At 40.8% G+C, this 27,468-nt stretch overlaps 2 protein-coding genes across 20 annotated transcripts in view; one reads left to right on the top strand and one right to left on the bottom strand.

Moving 5' to 3' along the window:
• LOC100002469 (uncharacterized) overlaps nucleotides 1–27,468 on the top strand; it is a 225,505-nt gene that overhangs the window by 190,767 nt on the left and 7,270 nt on the right. The gene's annotated exons all lie outside the window — the stretch shown is intronic.
• The window catches only part of cc2d2a (coiled-coil and C2 domain containing 2A), a 58,992-nt gene continuing 49,327 nt past the window's right edge, over nucleotides 17,804–27,468 (bottom strand). For 12 of the 19 annotated variants that reach the window (XM_087306393.1, XM_087306395.1, XM_087306394.1 and 9 more), the window contains 7 exons: nucleotides 27,230–27,319; nucleotides 25,606–25,719; nucleotides 24,876–25,010; nucleotides 23,666–23,788; nucleotides 23,438–23,496; nucleotides 21,749–21,926; nucleotides 17,804–18,295 (listed from right to left, as the gene is read on the bottom strand). In XM_087306393.1, coding sequence (XP_087162519.1) covers nucleotides 18,107–18,295; nucleotides 21,749–21,926; nucleotides 23,438–23,496; nucleotides 23,666–23,788; nucleotides 24,876–25,010; nucleotides 25,606–25,719; nucleotides 27,230–27,319 — 888 coding nt within the window. In that variant the 3' untranslated portion in view covers nucleotides 17,804–18,106. Of the gene's footprint in view, nucleotides 19,075–19,274; nucleotides 22,113–22,406; nucleotides 23,497–23,665; nucleotides 23,789–24,875; nucleotides 25,011–25,605; nucleotides 25,720–27,229; nucleotides 27,428–27,468 lie in introns of all 19 variants that reach the window. The other 7 variants (XR_015523036.1, XR_015523033.1, XR_015523034.1 and 4 more) reach the window with 4 other exon arrangements.

The raw sequence follows: 27,468 nt of genomic DNA, 5'->3' as shown, positions 1-27,468 counted from the left end.
GTCGCGCACCCTTCTCACCCCTCCCCACCGCATCTCTCCTCCCTCTTCAGACACGTCGTGCGCACCTTGTTAAACACCACCAAACCACCACCTCTCCTGACAGCTGAGCGGGACTCTGCAAAATAAACCCTGACACTCTGACCAATGTGAGGAGAGTTTACTCACACGTGACTTGTTTAGCTCTTTTGGTCCGATTAGAAACTTTGCCGTGTGATATTGAACCACACCAAGAGAAACAATGTAACATTTGTAATCTCTGTTTTGGAACAACTGAATCGATTCACAGGTGTGAAAGCAGCCTGAATTCAGTTCAGCTCAGTTCAGTGTGGTTTAATAATCACTACTGAGGGTCTAGACACTGGAGAGCAATCCATCAATGAGCAGGTCTACAGATCCCAACCATGTAAGCTAGTGGTGACAGCGGAGAGGGAAAAAAAACTTCACCAATTGGCAAGAATAAAGAAAAAACCTTGAGAGAACTCAGTTGGGTAATGATCTGGTTTTAGAGGGGGTTTGGCCATTTCCAGGCTGGTTTCCAGCCATTTCCAGCCTGTTCTTAGCTGGTCAGGCTGGAAAATGACCAGCCAAATCTAGGTAAAACCAGCTTGACCAGCCTGGTTTAAGCTGGATATAGCTGGTTTTGGCTGGACTCCCAGCTTGGCTAGGCTGGTCAAGCTGGTTTTAGCTGGTCATCTCCCAGCCTGGAAGTGGCCAAAACCTCTCTAAAACCAGCCTGGTCGACCAGCTAAAACCAGCCAACCAGCATAATTAAGTTGGGCATGACTTTTATAATTTCTCCGCTGGCCAAATGTCTTGTGCAGAGCTGTAGTCTCAGCGGCGGAGGCTGGAAGATGGCCTCAGCGAAGACTCGTCTGTCCCTGGAGCAACACTGGAATCAGTCTCATGCTCTCCACTCCCCCATGACCACCACAGCAGCTGCTCAGGATACGGCCTGGTCCAGGATTGTGGAATCCTTGGGATCATCTCGTCTCTGGTCTTGGATCAATCAGTGACTCTGCATAGCCTGTGGACCTCGAGATGAATATCCCCAGGTGGAATTAGGGAATAAAGAGAATAATTAGCGTAGCTGCTGTTCATAGTGTATATAAACCAGATGCAGAAATCTGTTGAAACCCGCTAAATGATGCACTGAGTGTATGCTTTACTAAACAGATAGGTCTTTAATCTAGTTTTGAATTCGGACATTATCAGGAAGGCTATTCCGTAGTTTAGGAGCCATAAACATGAAGGCTCGACCTCCTTTAGTAGACTTTGCTATTCTAGGTACTACTAGAAGCCCTGAGTTTTGAGATCTTAAAGAGCGGGCTGGATTGTAGCGAGACAGAAGGTTGGTTAGTTAAACAGGAGCTCGATTATTTAAAGCTTTAAATCACATCAGTGGTCCCAACCTTTTTTTTGCCTGAGACCCACTTTTGTAAGGCCCCCCTCCACATTTAAAGGGTCACGAAACACCAAAACACATTTTTGAGCTGTTGACAGTGGTATATGTGTCCCACACTGCTATAAACACTATTAGGACACCTATATTTCACTAAAAAGTGTAAATTGGTTGTTTTTGCGTTATTTCAAGCAAATTCGTACTTCCGGTTTGAAACGAATTTTTGAAGCTGCGTCACGGTCATGACATAATAGCCTGTATTCCAGCGTGTAGACTGGACGCCTGTACCAGAGTGAGTCTTATTACGTCTTACAGTGTGATGCATTAATGCATGAGTAAGGCTTGGTTCAAACCAATCAGCGAGCTCTATTGTGCAACTTCATTAATATTCATTACTGTCAGTGTTTAGACCACAGAGACGCCACGTTGTGTTGGCAAAACAATCGTGAAGTGTTGCTTTTATAGTTTGCTGCAGTTCAGTTTTGTTTTCATTTTCTCTCTGTGAGAGCTCAGCTGGAGTCACGTGTGGATTAACAGTGTACGCGACGCTCGACAACAATAACCTGCGTCTCTAAGGAGGATTATTGTTTACCTGAGAGCTGTTCTCATCTGCAAACGCTGAGATCGCTTGTAGTCTCCTCTTAATAAAGACGCGGCTCTAGTTGCTGGTGATTGTCCTGTCTCTACAGATTTGGTAAGTGAGCGACCAGTGCTCTTTGTTTATTCAGTTTGTTCGTATCGAACTAAGTTAACTATAGCACCGAGTGTAAACATGTTAGCACCACAACCAAACTTTAACCTCGTGTAGGGTTTTCACCGCATTTAGTGACCGGAATAACACACGCGGCTTTCTGACGCTACCTGCCGTGTGCATCTAAGTTTCCGGGAAATGCAGAGTGTTTTTTTCTCTCATTCGCCGTGCGGTATCAAACATTGCATGAAAAATACACGCTTAGAGCAGCTCCTCGAATCAAATATCTCGTTTGTCGCGAGGGACATGAATGAATTCCCTGAATGAAAGAGCCAAACTGCAGTTAAAGTCCACCATTTAATAATTTGGCAAATAATTCGACTACAGATGTCCATGTAGGTGAAACACCATCACTTTCTCCTGTGTGTGTATTTTGACTCTGAAACTCACGCGTGCCCAAATAGACACTCCCACACCATCCCACTTTAGTTCCTCCGACACTCCCCCCTAAACAGAGCTGGACACGCCCACTTTTTGGACTTTTTCCAAAGTAGAGGTGTGAAAACACCCTGCTGAAACGAGGGGGTTTCATGGCTCTTTAAGGATATAATCGCTCATATAAGTTTGCAGTAATGATGACAAAAAAATGTTGTTTTCAAACAAACGTTGTGTTTATGCACAAATAATAGCCTAATGTTTCCCAGAGATGGGTTGCAGCTGGAAGGGCATCTGCTGCGTAAAAATGTGCAGGATAAGTTGGCGGTTCATTCCGCTGTGGCGTCCCCGAATTAATAAAGGGACTAAGCCGACAAGAAAATGAATGAATGAATGAAAGGTACAACTAAACAAACCAAACAAATCCACTGAGGAAACACCAGTGTCATTGAAAAAACTGCAATAAACTGTAGGAAATGTATGCGCAAATGTTCAAATTTCTTTTAAAACAAAGTAGTTTGCTTGGCTGGGCTCAGCGTGAGGTTCAGTTATAGGGCAGATGTGATCTGATCATGGCTGTATTTAATGCTGCTGTCCATTATGCGGGGGACTTTCCAACCTCAGCACAGCCAAAGCACCATTCTGTTTCCTTCATGCGTCCGGTCACGGTTTGCTGTGGTGTAGAGTCCGCTCATCAGCGTGACCTGAACACCGCGCTCAGCAGAGAGACATGCTCTCTTCAGGGTGAGTTTGTTCCTTCTCAAGCCCAGATTTAGAGTCAGAGTTTCAGCCTCCACTCACACAATGCCGGCTTTCACCATCTGACTTCACGCATGACCGCAACATCTCAATGACGCCTTCGGCAGGATAATCTACAACCTCTCCGTCTAGTGGAATGACATTCACACACATTCAAGCAAACACAGAAGCGGCATTCAAATGAATTAATATAAAGATCTGCCGTTTGTAACTCTAGCTCACTGCTGCCTCCGTTTGGCTCTCGGTGGAACTGCTCATCAAACTCCCTTTTGATAAACCTAAAGATGCCTCTTTTGTTGGGTAGTTTTGATGCATCATTGGTTTTACTGCAAGTATGTTTTCTAAATCACACTTTACATGTGCACTTTATTGATAAATGAGAGAATCAAATAATCTTTAGATACCAGAATATTCTAGAAATTTGATGATGGACTCTATAGATGTATTTATTTTAGTTGAGATTCTGTCAAACATTACTAAGCATGTTACAGTACCTTTAAAAGATCTACGGGAACTCTGAATTTCACACTTCTGAGAACAAACACAATAAACCAATCAGCCAACAGTCTGGTAACCATTAAGATCACTATAGCAACAGCATGGTACATCAAGATGACGTAGACAAACACCTTTTACACACTGTTTAATTTTAGAAGTGAAGTGGTAACCTAGCAACGGACAGTAAACAAGACAAGCATAATGGAAACGGCATGAATTTTACAGTGTAAAATGTCAAGCAAATTAATATGTGGAATCAATTGTTAACTGCTGTGTTTACATTAATCTCGTGATGTGAAAGCTGACTTTCATGACGCAGTCAAGTGCTCTACCTTGTGAGCATTTGAATAGATGGTTAAAAAGCTGCCTAGAGCACCGTCTGCCATTAAAAACTAGTCTAGATCACCATCTGCTGTTAAAAACTAGCCCACAGCATCACCTGCTTTAAAAAAACTAGCCTAGACCGATGTCTGCTGCTAAAATCTGATGTTAAAAACTAGCCTAGAGTGCCGTCTGCTGTTAAAAACTAGCCTAGACCAACGTCTGCTGCTAAAATCTGATGTTAAAAACTAGCATAGAGTGCCGTTTGCTGGTAAAAACTAGCATAGACCAACGTCTGCTGCTAAAATCTGATGTTAAAAACTAGCATAGAGTGCCGTTTGCTGGTAAAAACTAGCATAGAGTGCCGTCTGCTGTTAAAAACTAGCATAGACCAACGTCTGATGCTAAAATCTGATGTTAAAAACTAGCATAGAGTGCCGTCTGCTGTTAAAAACTAGCATAGACCAACGTCTGATGCTAAAATCTGATGTTAAAAACTAGCATAGAGTACCATCTGCAGTTAAAAACTAGCCTAGACCAATGTCTGATGCTAAAATCTGATGGTAAAAACTAGCCTAGAGTGCCGTCTGCTGTTAAAAACTAGCCTAGACCAACGTCTGATGCTAAAATCTGATGTTAAAAACTAGCCGAGTGCCGTCTGCTGGTAAAAACTAGCCTAGACTAATGTCTGATGCTAAAATCTGATGTTAAAAACTAGCATAGAGTGCCGTCTGCTGTTAAAAACTAGCATAGACCAACGTCTGCTGCTAAAATCTGATGTTAAAAACTAGCATAGAGTACCATCTGCAGTTAAATACTAGCCTAGACCAACGTCTGATGCTAAAATCTGATGTTAAAAACTAGCATAGAGTGCCGTCTGCTGTTAAAAACTAGCATAGACCAACGTCTGATGCTAAAATCTGATGTTAAAAACTAGCATAGACCAACGTCTGATGCTAAAATCTGATGTTAAAAACTAGCATAGAGTACCATCTGCAGTTAAATACTAGCCTAGACCAACGTCTGATGCTAAAATCTGATGTTAAAAACTAGCCTAGCACCACCATCTGCAGTTAAATACTAGCCTAGTGTGCCGTCTGCAGTTAAAAAGTAGCATAGAGTGCCAACTGCAGGTAAAAAATAGCCTAGAGTGCCGTCTGCTGTTATAAAACTAGCCTAGAGTACCACATCAGCAGTTCAAAACTAGCCTATTGCACCATCTTCTGTTAAAAACTATCCTAGAGCATCATCTCCTGTTAAAAATGTCCTCCCTGAGCTGTTTGTGCCAGCTGTCTTTCTCGTCTCACTGACATGTCTAGATAATGCCTGCGCTGCATTTGTACATTCCTGAGTGAAACAGCATCGCCACCATCAACAATACTTATTTGTGTCCAAACAGACATGAAAGAGAGAAGATCTGTGGTTCTTATAGAAGAATAATGACAGCAGCAGGGTTATTTCATTTTCATAACTCTGAGTTTGATCAGGTGCCAGGGAACAGTATGTCCTTAATGCTAACACCGTGTCCTAAACTGGAGATTTAAAGGGGACCTATGATGGAAAAATCACTTTTATGAAGGGTTTAAACACAGTTGTGTGGCAGCATTGTGTTAATATCACCAGCGTCCAGTGGTCAAAATTCAAACATTCTATTGCTTATACATTAAAACATTTTAAACTACACAGTAAAAAAAAAAGATTACTGCCTTCATTTTTTAGTTGAATCAAATTTTCGAGAGGATCATGTGAGTATGATTGAACACGGCTGGTTCTGGATTAGCATGTATGATCCACCAATCAGGCCATTCCTAACCCACTATAAACCCTGCTGAAAAATCCAGCTTAAACCAGCCTAGGCTGGTTTTAGCTGGTTGACCAGGCTGGTTTTAGAGGGGTTTTGGCCATTTCCAGGCTGGTTTCCAGCCATTTCCAGCCTGGTCTTAGCTGGTCAGGCTGGAAAATGACCAGCCAAATCCAGCTAAAACCAGCTTGACCAGTCTGGTTTAAGCTGGATATAGCTGGTTTTGGCTGGACTCCCAGTTTGGCTAGGCTGGTCAAGCTGGTTTTAGCTGGTCATCTCCCAGCCTGACCAGCTAAGACCAGGCTGGAAATGGCTGGAAACCAGCCTGGAAGTGGCCAAAACCCCTCTAAAACCAGCCTGGTCGACCAGCTAAAACCAGTCAACCAGCCTAGGCTGGTTTAAGCTGGATTTTTCAGCAGGGAAAAGCTAGGGTTTCTCACTAGTCATCTTTAATTTGAAGAATCCCCCCTTCCACCCCTACTCCTCCACCTTTCTCTTTATAGGGCGGCACGGTGGCCCAGTGGTTAGCACTGTTGCCTCACAGCAAGAACATCACTGGTTCTAGTCCTTTAACAGGCCGGCAGTCGTTTCTGTGTGTGGTTTGCATGTTCTTCCCGTGCTCGCGTGGGTTTTCCCCGGGTCCTCGGGTTTCCTCCCACATTCCAAAAACATGCAGAACAAGTGAATTGATCAATCTAAATTTAACACTACAGTCAATCTCCCATCCTGCAGCATATCTCTTCATAGCATTCATTTTTGTCATCAGCTCTTGCAGGGTTCAACGCTAAGGATTTTTTGTACTGGTCTGATCGGGCCAGTGATTCAGATTTTTACTTGCCCTGCCAAAATTTTCACTGGGCCCCACCAAAAAAAAAAAAAAAAAAAAGGGAAGTTAATAACTATATTTTAGCCGCATATTTTAAATAATGTGTCAAAAATAAAGTCTGTGAATCTACAATTTTAATACTTAAAAAAAAGTAATTAAAGTGTTATGCAAACAAAAAGAGTAGTGAGAAAAAATGTGGAGGTATTTTATTACAGGTCGAAATGATTTAACAAAAGGTGGGCTGACTTGTCAAACTGACGGCAAACTGTGCAAAACATCACTTTGTTTTTTTTTTGTCGCGTTGTTCACATGTAAATGTCTGCTTCCAAGACATTAGAAACAGACATTTTCTTTTAGCCTTATATTTTGATGTTGATGTTTGATGTTCTTCTCTGTTCTGGTTGTTACCAGGTAATGGAAATAAATTGCATGCTCACAACAACAAATCAGATAAGAGGAACCTTAAAGCAATATGGTGTTTACGACATCACAGACAAGGTAGTGTTTAAAGACTTAAAAGCACAAACTTAAAATGCACGCAATTGACAAATAGTCGCAGACAAATTAAATGTTATGCTGTGTTCACACCAGACGCGGAACCCGCGGATAAAACGCGCTATTCGCGCATAAATAGCCGCGTGAACATTTGAGTTTACTTGCTTCATACGCGCATCAAACCCCGCTTCATTCGTGTGTCAATTTCACTTCAGAACAGACACGGATTCGCGTGATGGGCAGGGCTTCTGTCTGCCCGAAGACTCTAGCTTCATAGCTAAATGGCTAACATGGATTTTATGAAGAAAATAACAGAGTTTATGTGCTTTCAAGAGTTCACACTTAGCTGATGATTGATTATAAGCAAGTTTGGCATGCTGTCCCGGGAGAGAGCCCTGAGCTCGAAGGTTCTTGAGCCCTGGGCTCCCTCCCGTTTGGAGGAAGAGAGGGGAGCCTCGAGCTCAGGTAGATCTCGACAACTCCCCTTTTTATAATAGCTAAAGATTAAGATTGAAGGCTATTAAAAGATATGCTGCATTATTAGATTACCTGTATTGAAATTTAGATTTAACGATTAACTTGTTGTACATGTTTTTGGAATGTGGGAGGAAACCGGAGAACCCGGGGAAAACCCACGCAAGCACGGGAAGAACATGCAAACTACACACAGAAACGACCACCGGCCTGTTAAGGAACTAGAACCGGTGACGTTCTTGCTGTGAGGCGACAGTGCTAGTCACTGAGCCACCGTGCTGCCCTATGGAGGGAAAGGTGAAAAGGTAGGGGTGGAAGGGGGGATTCTTCAAATCGAAGATGACTGTAGTGAGAAAACCCTGGCTCTTTATAGTGGTTAGGAATGGCCTGATTGGTGGATCAAGCATGCTAATGCAGGACCAGCCGTGTTCAATCATAATCACGTGCTCCTCTCGAAATTAGTTTATGAATAAACTTCACTTCAAGAGTTCACACTTAGCTGATGATTGATTATAAGCAAGTTTGGCATGCTGTCCCGGGAGAGAGCCCTGAGCTCGAAGGTTCTTGAGCCCTGGGCTCCCTCCCGTTTGGAGGAAGAGAGGGGAGCCTCGAGCTCAGGTAGATCTCGACAACTCCCCAAAATGCTCCGCTCGGGACAGCAGCCGCGTATTTGAAGAACCCCCCAAAAGGCACAGGAGATTAATGCCATATCCGGCTGCTGAAAAGTGATACAGAAATAGCTTGGAGGAGCAACAGAGACTGGTGTGGGTGTAAAAATTAACTGAAGTGCTTATGTATGACTATGTGTGCTCCCGGGTTCTGTTAATTGTAAGGACCAGCGGGAGAGTGAGTGGGGTAAGTGTAAAGGTTTAAAACATATGTGGTGAGTTTCGTAAAGGTTTAGTATAGTAGTGATGGAAAATAAAGCTGTAAGGTTCTGCGGAGCTGTAGCTGCAGATGAGAAGCGGTTAACTGATTAACCGCTTTGGCAGTCCGATGGGGAGTGTGTCAGTAGTGGTATGGATAAATGGTAGTGTGCGTGAGCTCCGGTGGAGCGACACTGCTGCAGCAGTGGTGCAGGGGGGATGAAGCTCGGCTGAGCGTCTCTGCGACTGCAGAGGTGCGATGGTAGTCAGTACTAAGGGGAAGAATACGCTTCTGCAGCAGCGTTTTAACTGCTTTAGCAGTGCTGGGAGTGACAGAAGTGGTATAAGTGTAATGGAAGTGTGCATGAGCTCCAGCAGAGCGTCACTGCTGCAGCAGTGGTGCAGGGGATGTAAATGATGCTCGGCTGAGCGTCTCTGCTGCTGCAGAGGTGCAATGGAAGTCAGTATTTGTAAGGGAAATACGCCTCCGCAGGGACGTTTAACTGCTTTAGCAGTGCTGGAGAGTGTATCAGTATTGGGTTGCTAAATGAAAGTGTATATGCGCTCGCTGAGCGTCACTGCTGCGGCAGTGATGTGGAGGGGAGTGATGCTCGGCTGAGCGTCTCTGCGACTGCAGAGGTGCGGTGGTAGTCAGTCCTAAGGGGAAGAATACGCTTCTGCAGCAGCGTTTTAACTGCTTTAGCAGTGCTGGGAGTGACAGAAGTGGTATAAGTGTAATGGAAGTGTGCATGAGCTCCAGCAGAGCGTCACTGCTGCAGCAGTGGTGCAGGGGATGTAAATGATGCTCGGCTGAGCGTCTCTGCTGCTGCAGAGGTGCAATGGAAGTCAGTATCTGGAAGGTAAATACGCCTTCGCAGAGACGTTTAACTGCTTTGGCAGTGCTGGAGAGTGTATCAGTAGTGGATTGCTAAGTGGAAGTGTATATGCGCTCGCTAAGCGTCACTGCTGCGGCAGTGATGTAGAGGGGAGTGATGCTCGGCTGAGCGTCTCTGTGGCTGCAGAGGTGCGGTGAAAGTCAGTTTCTAAAGGGAAGTGCGCTTTGGAGAGCTGATTAACAGCTGTGTAGCAGATAGGAATCAGACACAGTAGAGCGACTCTGTGGCTGCAGGGGTGCATAGGTATTCAGAGTCTGGTGCATTATATGTGTGAAAGCAATACATGTTCCCGCTAAGCCTTTACAGCTGTATTATAGCGGGGAGTGTGGTGATGGAAAATAAATTGATACTACAATGCAATGTAATTAAGTGGAGCTGCTGTAAAGGTGTGATGGTGGTCAGTATGTAAGCAATACGAGTTCCCGCTAAGCCTTTATGGCTGTATTGTTGCGGGGAGTGTGGTGATGGAGAATAAATTGATGCTACAATGCAATGTAATTAAGTGGAGCTGCTGTAGAGGTGTAATTGTAGTCAGTATGGAAGCAATACGAGTTCCCGCTACGCCTTTACGGCTGTATTATTGCGGCGGAGTGTGATAATGGTAAAATTTTTTGAAAAGTGTACATGTGAGCTTTTAAAGAGCTTCACTGCTGTGGCAGTGGGAGCTTGGGGCTACCCCTGTGGGAGTCCGAGCTGCGGAGAATGAGTGCAAGTGAAATTAAAAAATTATGAAGAGAAAGAAAAGGGAAGTTTAATAAAATAAAAAGGAAAGTTTAGTAAAAATGAGTCCTATGCAACTAAGACAGAAAGTAGGAAGAACAGACAGAGTCGTGCTGCTTGGAAACTAGGTTGAAGTCTGCAACCGAGAATCAGCTGGGCTTCTCTGAGGAAATATTGGCTGAGGCAAATTGAGGATTTAGAGGTGTTAGAGGACCAATGACAGAGTTTATATCTGTTGTTGGAAGACTGTTCAGGCAGGGTGTCACTGCTGCAGCATTGGTGCAGGGGAAAAATAATCTCAGCAGAGCTTCTCTGCAGTTACAGAAGTGCAATAAAATCAGTGGTGCAGAGAATTAAGGCTAAACAGCCGTCTCTGCAGTTGCAGCTCAGGCAAAGCTTAACTGTTGCAGCAGTGGTGCAGAGGGAGAATAAGGCTCGGCAAAGCGTCTCTGCAAGAGCAGAGGTGCAGTGGTACTCAGTATTCGAGTCTCACATGGAAATACTAAGTACTATTAGCAGTGATATTTAGAGATGAAAGTGAAAAAGGGGCTCAGCTAGAGCGTCACTGCAGTTGCAGTGATGTTAATGGGGTGTATAGTTAAGTGGAGCACCTAAACAGTCGATATTAGTAAGTTTTGAGTGCTCCCGCAGGGACGTTAAATACTGCCTTTAGTGATATGTAAAGATGAAGGTGAATAAGGCATATGCTAGAGGGTCACTGCGGTAGCAGTGGTGCTTTGGGTGTGCAACTCTGCGGAGCATTTCTGCGGCTGCAGTGGTGTAGTGGGCCAGTATGGAGGCAACTTGTGCTCCCGCAGAAGCATTTACTGCTGTATTAGTGCGGGGAGTGCAACGATAGTGGTATTTAGAAAATTTGTAAGTGTATGCAAGCTCATTTAGAACGTTCCTGTTGCAGCAACTGAAACTCAAGACAACCCCTGAATTGGTCGGAGCTGTGGTGAATGAAAGTGAATAGAAGTATAGGATAGTTTAAATTTGGAGAGAAAAAGTTAAAGCTAGAAAAACAGGGAAGGGTAGTGAAGGAGCTCCTATGTTAAATAGGAAGGGAAATCGGAAGGAAATGACAGAGTCATACTTCATACCCAATAATGCATGATGGTGGAAGTTGGCTGGAGAGGATCGGCTGGGCTTCCCCGAGGTGGTATTGCTCTTCTGTGGTGTAAAAATGCTAAGAGGTTTAGAACCAGGGCCGGAGTGGGACACCTTTTCAGCTCTGGAGTTTCAAGCCTCAGACCGGCCCACCTCAGTTCACGACTGACTATATTAAAATAAGTAAATAAATATTTCCAAATCAGTTTCTAATGGCACTATCATGTTTTTTTTTTTTTTTTTTTTTGAGAAAACAGCTGCTTTAGAACTTCAAATGTTCTACAACCCTAACAGTATTATATGTCTTATCAAAAAATGAAAACACTAAATTACTCTAGCAAGGATCGAACCCAGGTCCGCAGCGTCTTAACCTAACGTGCCAACCACTCGACCACAACAAAAGAGAAAAGTTGTGGTAAAATAATGAATAAAAAGCTGTGGTCAAGTAAATGAATTAAAAAAGTGTCACTGCTGAGAGCAACAGATTCTGGAGCTAGGGACACCGGCCCTCGCGGCCAAAATAAAACAGACCGGCCCACCGGGAATTCTCCCGGTCCTCCCGATTAGCCAATCCGGGCCTGTTTAGAACAGGTGTGTGGGGGAACGGATATCATCCTGCATCCCTTCATCCTGCGAAGATAGATCAGATATGGTTAGGTGTATCGTTGGATTGAAATGTCATACTTAGTTCAGAAGACTTAAATTATAAAGGCTAGTGTGAATATGGCATCGAGGGTGTGGGCTATGTGAGTGGAAAAGTGTCATTTGCAAAGAGTGTAAATGTATTTAGAAATGGATGTGGAGTGTAATAGGTTGGATGAGGGTCAGCTTCTGCAACCAGCTGACATGATCTCTCTTGAAGACAGGGTAGGTGGAATTATAGTGGAGTTTAAACCCCTTGGTTTGTATCTAACGCAGAGTCAATTGATGAAACATCAGACATGTCAGAAATGTCCTCCTCTTATTCGTGGAAGTCAAAGCGGGAAGTTTGTTTCTTTGCTGTTTTCACATCTAACCAACTTGCCATTATAAGCTTATGGCTTATAAGTGTATGGACATGAGTCACTGGGGCATATTACGATTGGACTTCTATGCCTAATGCATTGAATGTTTTTCAGTAGCAGAGTAAACTTTTTAGAAGTTAAACTGCTATCAGATGTGGCAGTTTTTTTTTTTTTTTTTTTTTTTTTTTTTACATTTTATAATTATTTATTTTCTTTATTATTTATTTATTAATTTATGTATTTATTTATTTATCATCTGCCAACATCAAACCCTGAACTTAAAATTAATGTCACCATTTAGTAGTAATTGTGTAAATGTAATGATAATCATTCATGAGCTTGTCATGAGAGAGGGTGGGACCATCTCAAATTTTTTGAGAGTTCATTGGATGGTGGCGCTTCTCCTTTCAGCTATTGGCTCGAAGGAGTGTCAATCAAAGTTGCAGAAAAAGGCTGGCGGCCATTTTGTTTGCCAGAGAACTAGTGTTATGATTGGAGACGCTACTCTATTGAATGCACCACAGCGACTAGTTTGGAGGATTAACATGGATGTTTATCAATGTATGCATAAGTTGTGGACTGATGTTTTAAGGATTGGATTGTCTACAACCTTGATTGAGAGGTGAGTCATTCTATTCACGCTAGAATCATCCTTTAAAGATGGATGTTTAATCTTAGTTGTAGTTTGTGAGGCTTCCCCTTAAAAAGTGTCATGTATGTTACCGCTGGTGCACCCCTAGAAGAGAGTTCAGCTTGAATCGCAGGCATTGAGAGTTTAGGCAAAGTTCATGGATGGTGATCGAGTGTTTACTGTGATCTTGTTGGAGAATTGGGTTGAAGACACAGAGATTGCATTGTGTGAGGCAATTGAAGTAGAAGGTTGAGAAGTTGTAGTTGGATAAGTTGATGTAGCTGGAGAAGTTGATGTAGCTGGAGAAGTTGTTGTTGGAGAAGTTGTTGTAGCTGGAGAAGTTGTTGTTGTTGGAGAAGTTGATGTAGCTGGAGAAGTTGTTGTTGTTGGAGAAGTTGATGTAGCTGGAGAAGTTGTTGTTGTTGGAGAAGTTGATGTAGCTGGAGAAGTTGTTGTTGTTGGAGAAGTTGATGTAGCTGGAGAAGTTGTTGTTGTTGGAGAAGTTGATGTAGCTGGAGAAGTTGTTGTTGTTGGAGAAGTTGATGTAGCTGGAGAAGTTGTTGTTGTTGGAGAAGTTGATGTAGCTGGAGAAGTTGATGTTGTTGCTGGAGAAGTTGTAGCTGGAGAAGTTGATGTAGCTGCAGTAGCAGTAGCAGTAGCAGTAGCAGTAGCAGTAGCAGTAGCAGTAGCAGTAGCAGTAGCAGCTGATGCAGAGCAGTGTATTCTTCAAATCGAAGATGACTGTAGTGAGAAAACCCTGGCTCTTTATAGTGGTTAGGAATGGCCTGATTGGTGGATCAAGCATGCTAATGCAGGACCAGCCGTGTTCAATCATAATCACGTGCTCCTCTCGAAATTAGTTTATGAATAAACTTCACTTATGAAGACTGAAAAACAGTCTATTTCGTATCGCGCCGCAGGATGTCTATTCGCGCGTTTGCATTGACTTATGTAAATCACTCGTGATTGACGCGGGTTTTGCGTCTGGTGTGAACGCAGCATTAGTGACAAGGCAGTACTGTCCCAATAGGGCCAGTAATGATCCTGTCTACTGTCCCAAGCATCTCTCACGCTGGCCCTGGGCCACCAGGCAGTCCTTATTGTTGAGCCCTGTCTTATCAAGGAGGGAGTTGTCGAGATCTACCTGAGGCTCTCTCCCAGGACAGCATGCCAAACACGCTTATAATCAGTCATCAGCTAAGTGTGAACTTGTGAAACATCAGTCAAACTGACTCAAAATATTAAGTTATACTTTGTGTTACCTACAAAAAATAGTTGAAAGCAGATGAACTTTCAAGTAACGGATGCGTTTGCTGTGAAGTAATATTATATTATTTTTGGTATTTTTTTGATGGTCCGTTTGAGTATTAGTAGACTGTCTGCTTATTATCTGCTGATACTGCTCCTTCAACAGACATTCAGCTGACTATAAGAAAGTTTGAAAGTACATGTCAACTTACACTAACCTTAATCCCAACCTAACAGTCTACTTATACTCTAATGAGAATTAATTGGCAGGTAGATGCAATGTAACTTAAATTCAACAAACAGACCATCAAAATAAAGTCTGACCTTTTTTTAAATATAAAATATCTTGAATGGCATTAATCTTACCCAAAACATGTAAAGCCGCTGTCAAACTGCAGAGTGAAATGCTTGTTAGACTGTTGCTATTTAACCCATCTGTGTGTGATATACTGTAATAGATGATCTATAGTTGAGCCTTTGTTAGTTTCCTCCTGTTATCATTCCTGTAATCGTGAATGCAGGTCGTGTGTCTGATAGTCTGATTTGATTCAGATGTGTTTCCAGCTGATAAATGAAATCCGTATGATGTACAGGAGACATCTAGTGGAGAAAATGTGCTGTAACCCAACAATAATCCCAAACGCAGTGAGTCTGTACTCTGATGTTTTTTGGTAACACTTTATAATAACTACACACTATAAATCATTTATTAAGCATTAGCAAATAGTGAATTCATTATCTGTTAAGCATTAACTCTACATTAATAAACGTTAGTAAGCAGTTTATAACTGCAGCTACAAATGCGCTATTCTTGACTTATAAGCGTCTATATAATTGTGTTTTCATACTATGTTAATGATTTATTTTTCATTACTAAATTAAGTATCACATTATTTACTAACCAGTAGTATTTAAGAGTAGTTGAGGGTTTTTAGGATCATTCAGAATGAGTTAGTAAATGATTAATAAACTATTGAAATTGACGTTTATATGTCTTATTATTCAGGCATAGACTAATAGTTACTAATATGTTAATAAATGCTTTATTAACTCAACTTCATGCAGTTTTGTGACCTAATCTAAAGTGAGGACTGTTCATGCTTATAAATCCCTTATAAATGACAAATAAAGGCTCAGAATCAAATGAACTATAATCTTCGCACTCTTTTCTAAAATGTAAAATTACTGTAAAGTTTAAACATTGCTGAATAACAGGAGTGTCAAAATACAACAAAACTGGATGAAACAACAATATAATAATTAAACAATTTAATAAGATGCAATGTTTAAACTCTACAGTGATTCTATTTTAGATCAGGTTTCAAAGCTTTATTTTTTATTTGAAGTGCAGCTTCATTTGAGTATCTTTAATTGAATAGGAATGAATAATGTCTTTTTTCCTGTTTAGAATTTAACTGAGCCTTTATTTGTCATTTATAAAGGATTTATAAAGCATGAACAGTCCTCACTTTAGATTAGGTCACAAAACTAGGTGAAGTTGAGTTAATAAAGCATTCATTAACATACATAGTAACCATTAATATATGCCTGAATAATAAGACATATAAATGTTGATTTCAATAGTTTATTAATCGTTTACTAACTCATTTTGATTTGTCCTGAAAACCCTCAACTACTCTTAAATACAAACAGTTTGTAAATAATGTGATACTTAATTTAGTAATGAAAAATAAATAATTTACTAAGTATGAAAACACAATTATTAAACACATTTTAAATGTGCTAATAAGTCAAGAATACAGTATTTGTAGCTGCTTACTAACGTTTATTAATGTAGAGTTAATGCTTAACAGATAATGAGTTCACTATTTGCTAATGCTTAATGAATGATGTAGTGTGTAGTTATTATAAAGTGTTACCGTTTTTTGTTTTTTTTACATGTAATTTACACATTTTAAATGAAAATAGATTCCTTCAATCTTTTCATGATGTTCTGCACAGTTGAAGGTGAAATATCCAAATGTCTTCTTCTTTCTTTGAGGAACATTGTGTTTAAACATTTCAATCCTTTTCTAACGTATTTGTTGGCAAACTGGCGATCCTCTGCCCAGCTTTGCTCCTAAAGGACTAGACCTTTCTTGATGCTGCTTTTGCACCAAATCATAATTACAATCACCTGCTGACATCACCTGTTACACATCACTATTTCACCAGTTTACCTGATTACTGCCCTAAACTGCAAATGTGTTTTTACGAATGAAATGAAGTTGACCAGACAAAACATTGAATATTTTGTGTATTATTGTCTGCAGTGAAACATATATATGAATGTTTATATACACATACCACATTCCACACATAATCTGCATACGTTGTGGAACATTCTGCACAGACATAAGATTCTGTCTCTCCCTGGTAAAAAAACTACTTCAGCTAAAGTGTCACTGCCTTTTCATTCACTCATTCATTTTCATTTTTGCTTAGTCCTTTTATTAATCTGGGGTTGCCACAGTGGAATGAACCGTCAACTTATCCAGTCTAGTTTTACACAGTGGATACCCTTCCAGCTGCAACCCATCTGTGGAAAAGTCACTGCCTTTTGTGTTTATATAATAGAAAAATGGCAGAGATTATGGATGAGGTTATGAAATGAGCTTCCAGCACAGGTTGTGTTAGTAAAGAGCTCTTTCATGACGAATCACGCGATCTTTGATTTTCTCCCAGTAAAGAGCTGATTGTGTTTTGAAAACATACTGAAGGTTTCTTCACATTTTCTCCTCAGGTAATAAACAACGTTCTTCAAAACTGAGGTCAGGCACAACGATACACTACAGATACAGTGAGGAAGTAAGTATTGAACACGTCACCATTTTTCTGAGAAAACAAATTTTTTTAAGGGTGCTGTTGACTTGAAATGTTCAGCAGATGATGAAAACAACTAAAGAAATCTATATATATAAAAAGAAAACAAATCTAATTAGTTTACAAATTAAGTAATGCCCAATAAAATGAAATGACGCTGGGAAAAGTATTGAACACATAGAAAGAGAGGTGTAGAAAGACAGTGATAGCCCAGACAGCAGCTGTAATCTCTTAGTAGCAACCCTCTGCCCTTCCTCAGTGTAGATGAATATCAGCTGCTTCAGTCCAACATCTACATCAGCAGGAGGATGAAGATGAAGCCAGGGTGGACATTTCAGCAAGACAATGATCCAAAACACAGCCGAGCTTTCAGAGAAAGCTAATACTGTGAACTAATACTGTTGTCCATCAGCAGCATCTCCTGGACTGATCATTTAAAGAAATGCGATCTAATAGGATGGAAAACAGCTGCTGTGAGGCGTTTTCCCCTCGTTGTCAGACGGCATCTTCTGCAGTTTAAATGCTTTCAGAGAAAGAAAATCAAGCTGTAGAATGGCCCAGCCAATCACCTGACCCGAATCCAATAGAGAATACAGAATAAAGCTCAGATTTGACAGACGAGGCTCACAGAACCATCAAAAGTTACACTATTGAGAAACTCACACCTGAGCAATGCATGTGACGTCATTCTCCATGAGAGGCGTCTTTAAGCTGGCGTCACCAAAAAAGCCTTTTATATAAAGTATTAAACACATTTCAGTACATTTTTAATTGAATAAAACTGATCCCAAACATTCAAACAGTAATACAAATCTCATCATTTTAATAAAGTAAAAACAGACATTACATAAAAACTACATAACACTACTAAAACACAGTTCAAAGTCATTTCATACATCCCATTTAAGTACAGCCATGTAAAATGGAATAAAAAGCGTAGAAAATGTTAAATTCATACACCCATATTTATCACTATAGACACAGTTCCTTTAAAAATAAATAAAAAATCTAGTAATAGAGCTGCTAAAACACACCGGCAGGCCCAGCAACACTCCCTATTCACAAATCTCTATTGAATATACACATATTTAAATGTCATGTGTTCAGATCTAGTATGCACTGACCAGAGAGGCGATGTAGACCCAAACGGAGAGCACATTACTGGGGTACGGGTGAACATACACGGCCAGGGCGAACTCGACATTTGGGGACTCGACCTTGTGAACCCCTGTGCTGTGAACGGCTTCAATGATCGGACGAAGCTCTGAGAAAGGAAGGTGCAGCGGAAACCCAGATATCTGAAAGAGGACAATGAGAAAAGAGGTCCAACAGTACAGTAGGTAAGAAAAGCAAAAATCCGCAGGGAAAATATGCTGTGTCCCAAACCCCATACTTATGCTCCGTTTTAAAAGTATGTCTGTTTTGTGTAAAGAAAAAGTACATACTTTTTTGAGTGTGTAACAGCTTATTATGCAAACTTTGGCACATACTACTTCCTCAATAATAGACAGTTGTGTTGCTTAGTTATGATTAGGCCCACACGGAATCTGCACACGCCTTATATGTTTATTGACTAGGCAGGGGTCTTGGGCTCTATCTCTGAGCTCAGGGCTCTCTCCCGGGACAGCATGCCAAATCTGCTAATAATAATATGCTAAGCATATCTAAGTGTGAACTCTTGAAAGTAATTTAAAAGCACCCTAATGCATTACTTACTTTACTGCAACTAAACTCTTTATTGGGGAGTAACTCAATATTGTAATGCATTACTCTCTAAAGCAACTTTCCCCAACACTATTTATAAAGCGTTTTAGTCAGGGCCGGAGTGGGACTCCTTTTTAGCTCTGGAGTTTCAAGCCTTAGACCAGCCCACCTCAGTCGACGACTGACTATATTAAAATAACGTTATTTCCAATTCAGTTTCTAATGACACAAACACGTCTTTTTCAAGGACACAGCTGCTTCAGAACTTCAAATGTTTTACATAAATATGAGAACATTAATTCTTTATAGGTATCCAGTCCTTTGTAACAGTCGTCACACACACACAAAAAATATGTACCCCTTATTATGTAACCTAAACCAGGGGTGGCCAACCCTGTTCCTGGAGAGCCACGTTCCTGCAGATTTTAGTTGCTACCCATATCAAACACACCTGAGCCAATTAATTAGGACCTGAACATCATGTGATAATTATAGGCAGGTGTGTTTTATATGGGTTGCAACTGAAATCTGCAGGAAGGTGGCTCTCCAGGAACAGGGTTGGCCACCCCAGACCTAAACAGTATCCGATCGACGGGGTCGTAACCAAGCGGCAACCTCCCGCTCTCCCTCAGGAAGCCAATATGGAAGTAACTAAAACTGCAATTCATCCCAAATTCCGCTAGTCCTGGCCGCTCCTGGCTCCAAAACAGAGCAAATTTCAATTGAGCCCACTGTTAGAATGGCCAACTTTACAGCAGAAAAAAAGGTGTTTACAGCCTGCTACAAAAAAGATTTTGGTTAACACAGCTAATATTACCCTTCATGACAACTGTGAGGGGGTGCATTTTGCAACTCATCAGTTTCCTTTATATTAAGTTATATTAAGTTTGCATAATTAAGGGCGTGGCCACTTGAGTGACAGCTAAGTCTCGTTGGTCACCGTCATGTCACCTCAGCTGAATCCTGCAGATTAGCCGCTGAACTCGGCATATTTATCGTATTTCTGTGTTGTTTTATGTGGTTTTACACACTCAACTGCCTTTTGGACTTGTTTCCTACAATTATTAGATGATATGGCATGCTGAGTGCACTTAATTGTGCTCACAAACCATTCACGTGGCCTCCGTTTCCCATGTGAGTAAAGTTAAATACTTATATACCATCTCTATACATGTATTTGTCTTATTTAAGATCATTTATGGTTTATATCTATATTTAGAGCTGTAATGCACTGCAGAATCTGACAGATTGATTAGCTGTAGGCTCTAGATCAGTCATATGAAGCGTTGTCATACAGTGTTATGCTGGATTTCATCAATAGTCTTACAGTAACTAACACAGACTATATCTGAAGTGTTTGGAAGTAATTCGCGTTTTCCTCCTGTTGAAAAACGTCATAAGAACAATGTTTAGTGGCTCAATGTATTACAGCAGTGTTTTTAAAAGTCTAAACACTTTATTGATATAGTGTACAACCAAGCACAAGTGTTCAGAACACAAATGAGTCACAGGTGATAAAGTATTAAGCATTTCTCCCAAAGTAAAGTGTGTCTGAACCAGGTCCAAGCTAAATGCCAGCAGGTGTCTGTAGCTCCGCCCACTCTCCGCCTCTTTGCCCTTGTTTGGTATCCCGCCGTGGGTGTGATGACGCGTGAACAAAATGGCGACGGTTGGCCGCGCCTACTTGTGGCTTCTTTTGCGCTCTTCAGAAACCTATGGGTGACGTCACGGACACTACGTCCATATATTTTACAGTCTATGGTCGTAACGCAACGTGCTAACCACTAGACCAAGATGCCATTGTTAGGATATTGTGTTCGGGATATAAAATAAGTATTGCACTGTTATCTGCTGCTATTGATGTCTAGTCTTTTTCTACACTTTTTAGATTTCTGATCAAGTTATGTCAAATTTATTAATGTTGTGAGTCATCTGATTTTTACTGAGCAGGTGTAAAATTCATTAATATTAATTAATATTCACTAAGGTGCCGATGTTTGGGTTGGAATGATAGTTACATCATCATTAACCTGCAGGCTGCATTTTGCTCATGGGGCTGCGAGAAAATAAATAAGAAGAGCAAAACTGCGGCAGAATAATGAATAAAAATAGTGTGGCTATGGTCAAATAAATAAATAAATAAATGTAAAAAGTGCGACTGCTGAGAGTGCAAGCAGCTAGGGACACCGGCCCTCGTGGCCAAATAACGGACCGGCCCACCGGGAATTCTTCCGGTCCTCCTGATTAGCCAATCCGGGCCTGGTTTTAGTAGTTCCAGTAGTCTACTTTTAATAAGATTTACATTGCTTTGTAAATTCTGAAAATTGCGCTAGCTTTCACAGTGTTAATGAGAGGAATCCAACACCCCACCCACACACCCTCGTCATCAGAGAAGCAGTTACCGGAAGTGGTCAAAAGAAACCCATTTAGATGCCAGATGTGAACGGTAATTTGTCCACTTGTAATCAGATCGATGAAAACGCACCTCAATACCAGGTGGGTCTAAGGCCGTGTCCACATGTACACGAGTATATTTATAAACGTTTTTATTTCGTTTAAAAAAAATTAAAAATTACGTCCACATGAAAATGCAAAAACTGTGATGCATGTTATGTACACGCCGAACCAACAGGTGGCGATAATGACGCTTTTATGCTGGAGTTAAGTATTTGCATAAGTAAATTGCATACAAATCAATGCAAACATGAGAACAAAGGCAGATCACTATCCTGCGGTCGAACAAAGCGAAATACACGATGCGTTTGCTGTGAATGTGTGGAAGTTGCCTTATTCGCTTCTCTGCATTTGGTGTGAACTCAGCCATTCTGGCCAATCAGAAAGGAGAAAACAGTGCACACTATGATGTTATGAGGAGAAACCACACTGTACCCGGAGTTTCGGAAAATCACCCAAGGCAAAGTTTCATTTTCAGTCACTTGACACTGTGTTTTCATGTGGACAAACAGCCAATCCGCATAGAAAAAAATGCAGTTTTAAAAAGTACCCATGTTCGTGTGGACAGGGCCTCAGTGTGATGTGTGACTAACCCTGTATTCTCCCAGAAGGCTCTGCAGCTCGAGGCGATGCTCCTCCGCCACCTCTCGTCCTCCGCTCAGCTCTAGTTTGGGCAGAAACTGGCGTAATGTAGAGATGCAGTATCTGTTCCAGCGCGTAGGGTGACGAGGACGCCACTCCATCAGCTTCTCCCGCAAAACCTTCTCGATCCTACAGCACAGCAGAGACACAGTTACCTGAATTCATAAGATTCCCACAGCTGGCTATACTGTAGGTTTAAGCAGCCCTGAAATCTTCAGGTGAAAGACTTCCTCTTTAATTTCATGAGGTTGCATTAACAGCACTGATAGTGTTACCAAGCTCAGTCCTGAGCCCTTACGCCCCATTCACACGGGGCTTCAGCGTCAACGCTTGACTGAAGGCGTGTCTGAAGTTGGGGCTGAAGCGATCATCATAGCAGCGTCAGCCAATGAAATTCAGTCAGTAATAGGCCATTGTCTAGCTGGTGTATTTGCATACAGCGATCTGATTGGCTGACGCTTTCGTCTGCGCTTGAAAAGTTGAGCTAGTCCCATCTTCTGCAGCGAGCAAGCGGCGTCGACAGATCCACAATGCAGTTCGGCAACGCCTGACATCACCCATTCTAAGTGAATGGGAAGCGTTGACGCTGATGCCCCGTGTGAATGGAGCGTTAGTGTCCTGCAGAGTTGAGCTCCAACTCCAATCAGACACACCTGAACAAGCTTATCAAGATCTTACTAGGTACACTGGAAACTTCCTGACAGGTGTGTGGAAACAAGTTGGAGCTAAATTCTCTGGTCCTCCAGAACTGAACTTAGGCACCCCTAGTTTAAAGCCACAATATGGCCAGTTAAAAACACCTAAACTTTCATTTAGTGTGAGGGAACGTCAGCTGAGCAACACATGCAACTTCAAAGAGAATACAACGGTGGCCGAGTGAGCTGAACGAGTGAACATGCTGCAGTTTAAGAAAGCACAAGCAATTGCAAAAAACACCAGCAAATTAAGAAAAGATCCTCATCGGTTAGACCGCAGATGTGCTGCAAATCCTCTTAACGCAAGCACATTTATGTGACGGACCCTGGCTGGGATTTGTTGATTGTGCCAGGACTATCGCTCAGTGAAGGTGATCTTTGAAAGCTGAGTTTTTTTTGTTTTAATTTCATTAGTCTAAATAACTGTAAGCTAAATAGCCGGGTCTGTCATGTTTTAGGGTCCCCTTGACACATTTCCATTGTGTTCTGTGCTACTTGCATGTACTGTGGGAAAATGCAGGCGTTTTCATAAATTGATTGGATTGTGAGGATTTGCAACCCTTCTGCTGTCACACCTGTGAGAATCTTTTCTTAATAATCATTTCAAAAGAATCAGGTGCTATGATTGATCACAGCTGGTCCCACATCAACAATTATCGATATACCAATCAGTTGAATCCAAGCCTCCAATAAATAGTTCAATTTGTTTTACCTGCATTATCTTCAATTTTGAAGAATACCCCCGTCCACCCTATCTTCTTTCCTCCTTTTCCAGGGGGAGCTCTCGAGACCTACCTGATGTTGTACTCTCTTACATGCTCATTGACCAGGCAGGAGCCCTGGGCTTAAGTATCTCAGAACTCAGGGTTCTCTCCCAGGACAGCATGACAAATCCTCAGTTAGATTGACGCAATAGTTTTCAAAACAAGTAGATTATTAACTGACCTGTCTTGTAACTCAACAGCAGCTGTTCTGTCGGTCCGTCTGTACACCAGCGCATCCGGCTGAAAAGACATCACTCAAAATCAACACCCCCACACGGAATTTAACTTAAATTACTACACACCAGATTTACTTCAGAAAGCCGTTTTTGATGATCCAGATAATTCTCTGGGAGATTCAGGGTTAAAGGTGAGCATGCTAAACGAAGGCCTGTGATTGGCTGAACAGTACCTGAACGCTCGAGAGGCCGGGATCAGGAAACGCTCGTGAGAAAAACGGCTTCCAGAGGTTTGGCTTGGAGATGTCGAAACTCATTCTCACCGGTGCAGCGTACGGCTGGATATTAAACCACACCTGACACACACACACACACATTTTTAAATGCATGTCAATTAAATATTTATACATAAATCATTTAACAAAAGACAAATCAAAGGCAAACTATATTAAACTTCCATGCCGATAATTTCTGCGTGGGGTTTTAATATTAGCATAATAAAGCCTCAGTCAGAACATGTCCTCTTTACCTTTGATTATTTTAATTATTTATACAAAAAATAATCATTAAAATATTTAATATAAGACTAAATTTAAACATTTAAAGGATAGTTCACCATTTACTCACACTCAAGTGGCTCTATACTTTAATGAGTTTCTTTATTTTGTTGAGCACAAAACGAATGATGGGAAAAAATCTGCCATTGACATCTATAGTAAGAACAAAAAAATATTATGGAAGTCAATGGCTGTTTTTTCTAGAATTTTTTTGGGGCCCAAAAATATGTCATTTTAAATCTTAACACTTGTCCTTCAACCCACTGTCTGTTTACCCAATTTAAACCATTACAAACAAAATCAAATTTAGTATAATCACTTATTCTCTATATTTTTAATATTATATAATAATTAGGTTACTACATATTTTGACCTTTTTCTTGGGTTTATTTTAAGCTATTAAAACTAAACCAACACTTGCACACTGTTTTCTATGCAAACAAAATAACCAGTTGTAAATGTAATTTGATTTGCAGACTCCACTGGGTAATTAGGATGAAAGAAGTCTAACCACATAACAGTAAAAACACAATGAAATATTATAGCAGTAAAATATACAGAAAACAATTCAATAATAAAAACCAGTATAAATAGTCTATTCCAGGGGTGCTCAATCCTGTTCCTGGAGATCTACCTTCCTGTACTTGATAATTACAGACAGGTGTGTTTGATAAGGGTAGCAACTGAAATCTGCAGGAAGGTCGATCTCCAGGAACAGGATTGACAACCCTTGGTCTATTCAAATAAATAAGCAGAAGGGAATTCTTTCAAATCTAATGAAAAGAATCGAAATAATTGTACATTTTAGCCAATTCTTGGTGATTGTCAGATCTAGTTTGCACAGAGTAGTCTCCATATGAGGTCAGTTTCAGGTGTGTTTACTAACGTTGTCTGCGTTGATCAGGCAGCCGATGGTCTGTAAAGGACAGAAAACATCATACTGTCCGTAATGCTGGCCGGTGCTGGCGTTCCAGATCACATAGCGGCTCTGCTCATACGTTAAAACATATGCTGTAGGGCCCTGAAACAAACACACAAACACATGAAACGTCCGGTTATGATGCACTTATTTATGCCAAGCTGTCATAACAAACAATTTTATCTTTGCATTTTAAATGCCATAACTGAGCGAAAGACTGTTAAGCATGCATAAAACCTCATTCACATTCACAACATGTGTCATAAAGGTTTCATAAAGTTTTATGAACACCCCTTCAAGTAAAGTGCTACTGATAAAATAGGCTCAAACTAGCTAGTAGTTATTAAGGCTGGTGTGAACATTGCACTCAAATCCATGCCAAAACAATCGGTCTGAGATGGCCTGAATGAGGTTGCCTCAGCTCGGTTGAACCAAACTCTAAATTGGTTTGGCTGTAGTGAGAAAGCAATCCGATCCAACAGACAAACAAAGCAGGCTATAGCAGTGTATTACGGTTATGTAATAGGCATATATATGGTTATATGAATAGAGAATGATGAGTAGGCCGGAAATCAATCTAGAGCTGTAAAAGCACCTAAAGCCTTCAGTGTAGACTTTAAGTTTCAGTTTAAGCAAGAACATTAAAAGTAGTAAATTAAATTATCATAGTAAATTATCTGTGTGGCGTGTGACTGACCTCAGGAATAGCGGAGCCGATGATTAGCCATGCCCTTTTCCCCATTGACAGGAAGTAGTTACAGAGCAGCACAGCGTGTTCCTCCTCATCTCCTGCTAGCAACGTCAAAAATTGCTAAGAAAAACAAACACAGATTAGCATCAACATCACAATTTACCAGCAGAAACAGGGCTGCATGACTAAAGTACAAAATGACATTGCGATATTTAGTTTTTTGCTATATATATATATATATATATATATTTAAAATGATAATATAATATACTTATTATATATATATATATATATATATATATATATATATATATATATATATATATATATATATATATATATTTATGAGCAATATCACACTCGTAGCAGTGCGATATGGCTGTATATCGGCACTGGTGGGAGGCGCCCCCACCAGTGCCGATATACAGTCATATCGCAATGCTACGAGTGTGAAATTGCGTTTATAAAACAGTTTGGTGGCATAATTGTGTATATAAAAACAAAATTAAACATGTTTTGTATGAGGAACTACTTCCACGTTGGATTCAAATCATAAGCTGACAGTTAAACAGCTGAGCAGCATCTTTTAAACTTTAGATCTGTAGTGTCTGCCTCTTGCTGGCTGTATGTGGGCGGAGTAATACACAAAGGGTAAAGAGGCTGTACCGGTGCTGATATTACTTAAATATATCACGGCTATCAGCTAATCAGATTCGAGAACCAGACAGAACTGTTGGATAAATATATATATATATATATATATATATATATATATATATATATATATATATATATATATAATATTTTTATATTGCATATTCGGTTCTTTTTCCTAACACTATATTGATATTTTAAATGTGTTCTTATTTTCAATATCTATAACTATTAGCTATATCGGAAATGTTCTGTTGTTTTATTTCTCATTATACCTTTTTTTTTTAAGGTCATGGGTGGTTGGATAAGCATTTCACTGCATATCGTACCGTGTATAGCTGCGTCCCAAATGGCACACAGTATAAACTATGCACTTACTGTATGTACTTACACACTCAACAGCATGATATTGAGTATGTATGTAGTGTCGTCACAAATGAAACATTAATGTTTTTTTTTCTAAGCAGAAATTCAAACCGTTTCCCAGATGATGTTTGACGGTTGCCAAATCCGTGAAATAAAAGACCAACGCAGAGACCCGACCTGAGTATAACTGCATTCACCATCGGGATGCGCTATAGTCACTATCATAAGAGAATACTGCTTTCTCAATCCAAAATAAATAAAGATATCCAACATAAGCGTCAAAAAGCACCCCTTCCGCTACGTGGGCAAAGTTGCAGCCGTGTGATGTGTTCAACACAACACACTTCATTTTACCGGTTGAATAAGTGCATCCTCCAGCTATTTAAAGTGCACTTAGTATTTTTTGAGTTTTCAGTGTGAACGTTCTACTGACACTATAATAATAGTGCATGAGTGTGTGATTTGGGACGCACCTTATGACTGTGTGTGACAAATAAAATTTGAATTAAATGAATTTTGATTTGAATTTGGATGTGCACACTGTGATGTCGATAATGAAACAATATATAGTGCAGCCCTTAGCAGAAACAAACAGAGTAAAACTCCTCACGTCACATGTGCTCCACAGGTCACAAACTCCAGCAAAAGACACACTGTCTGGAAGAGAAGGGATGAGCGAGACATACCGCGCCACTAACTCCTGCAGAGAGAGACAAACAAAAGAGTGTGTGAGACACAAATACTGAGAGACAGAAGAGTGTGTGAGACACAAATACTGAGAGACAGAAGAGTGTGTGAGACACAAATACTGAGAGACAGAAGAGTGTGTGAGACACAAACACTGAGAGA

Source organism: Danio rerio, chromosome 23 (genome assembly GCF_052040795.2).
Source record: "Danio rerio strain M-AB ecotype USA chromosome 23, GRCz13ab, whole genome shotgun sequence".
NCBI classification, from domain to species: domain Eukaryota; kingdom Metazoa; phylum Chordata; class Actinopteri; order Cypriniformes; family Danionidae; genus Danio; species Danio rerio.
This window is presented reverse-complemented; position numbering and strand designations above follow the sequence as displayed.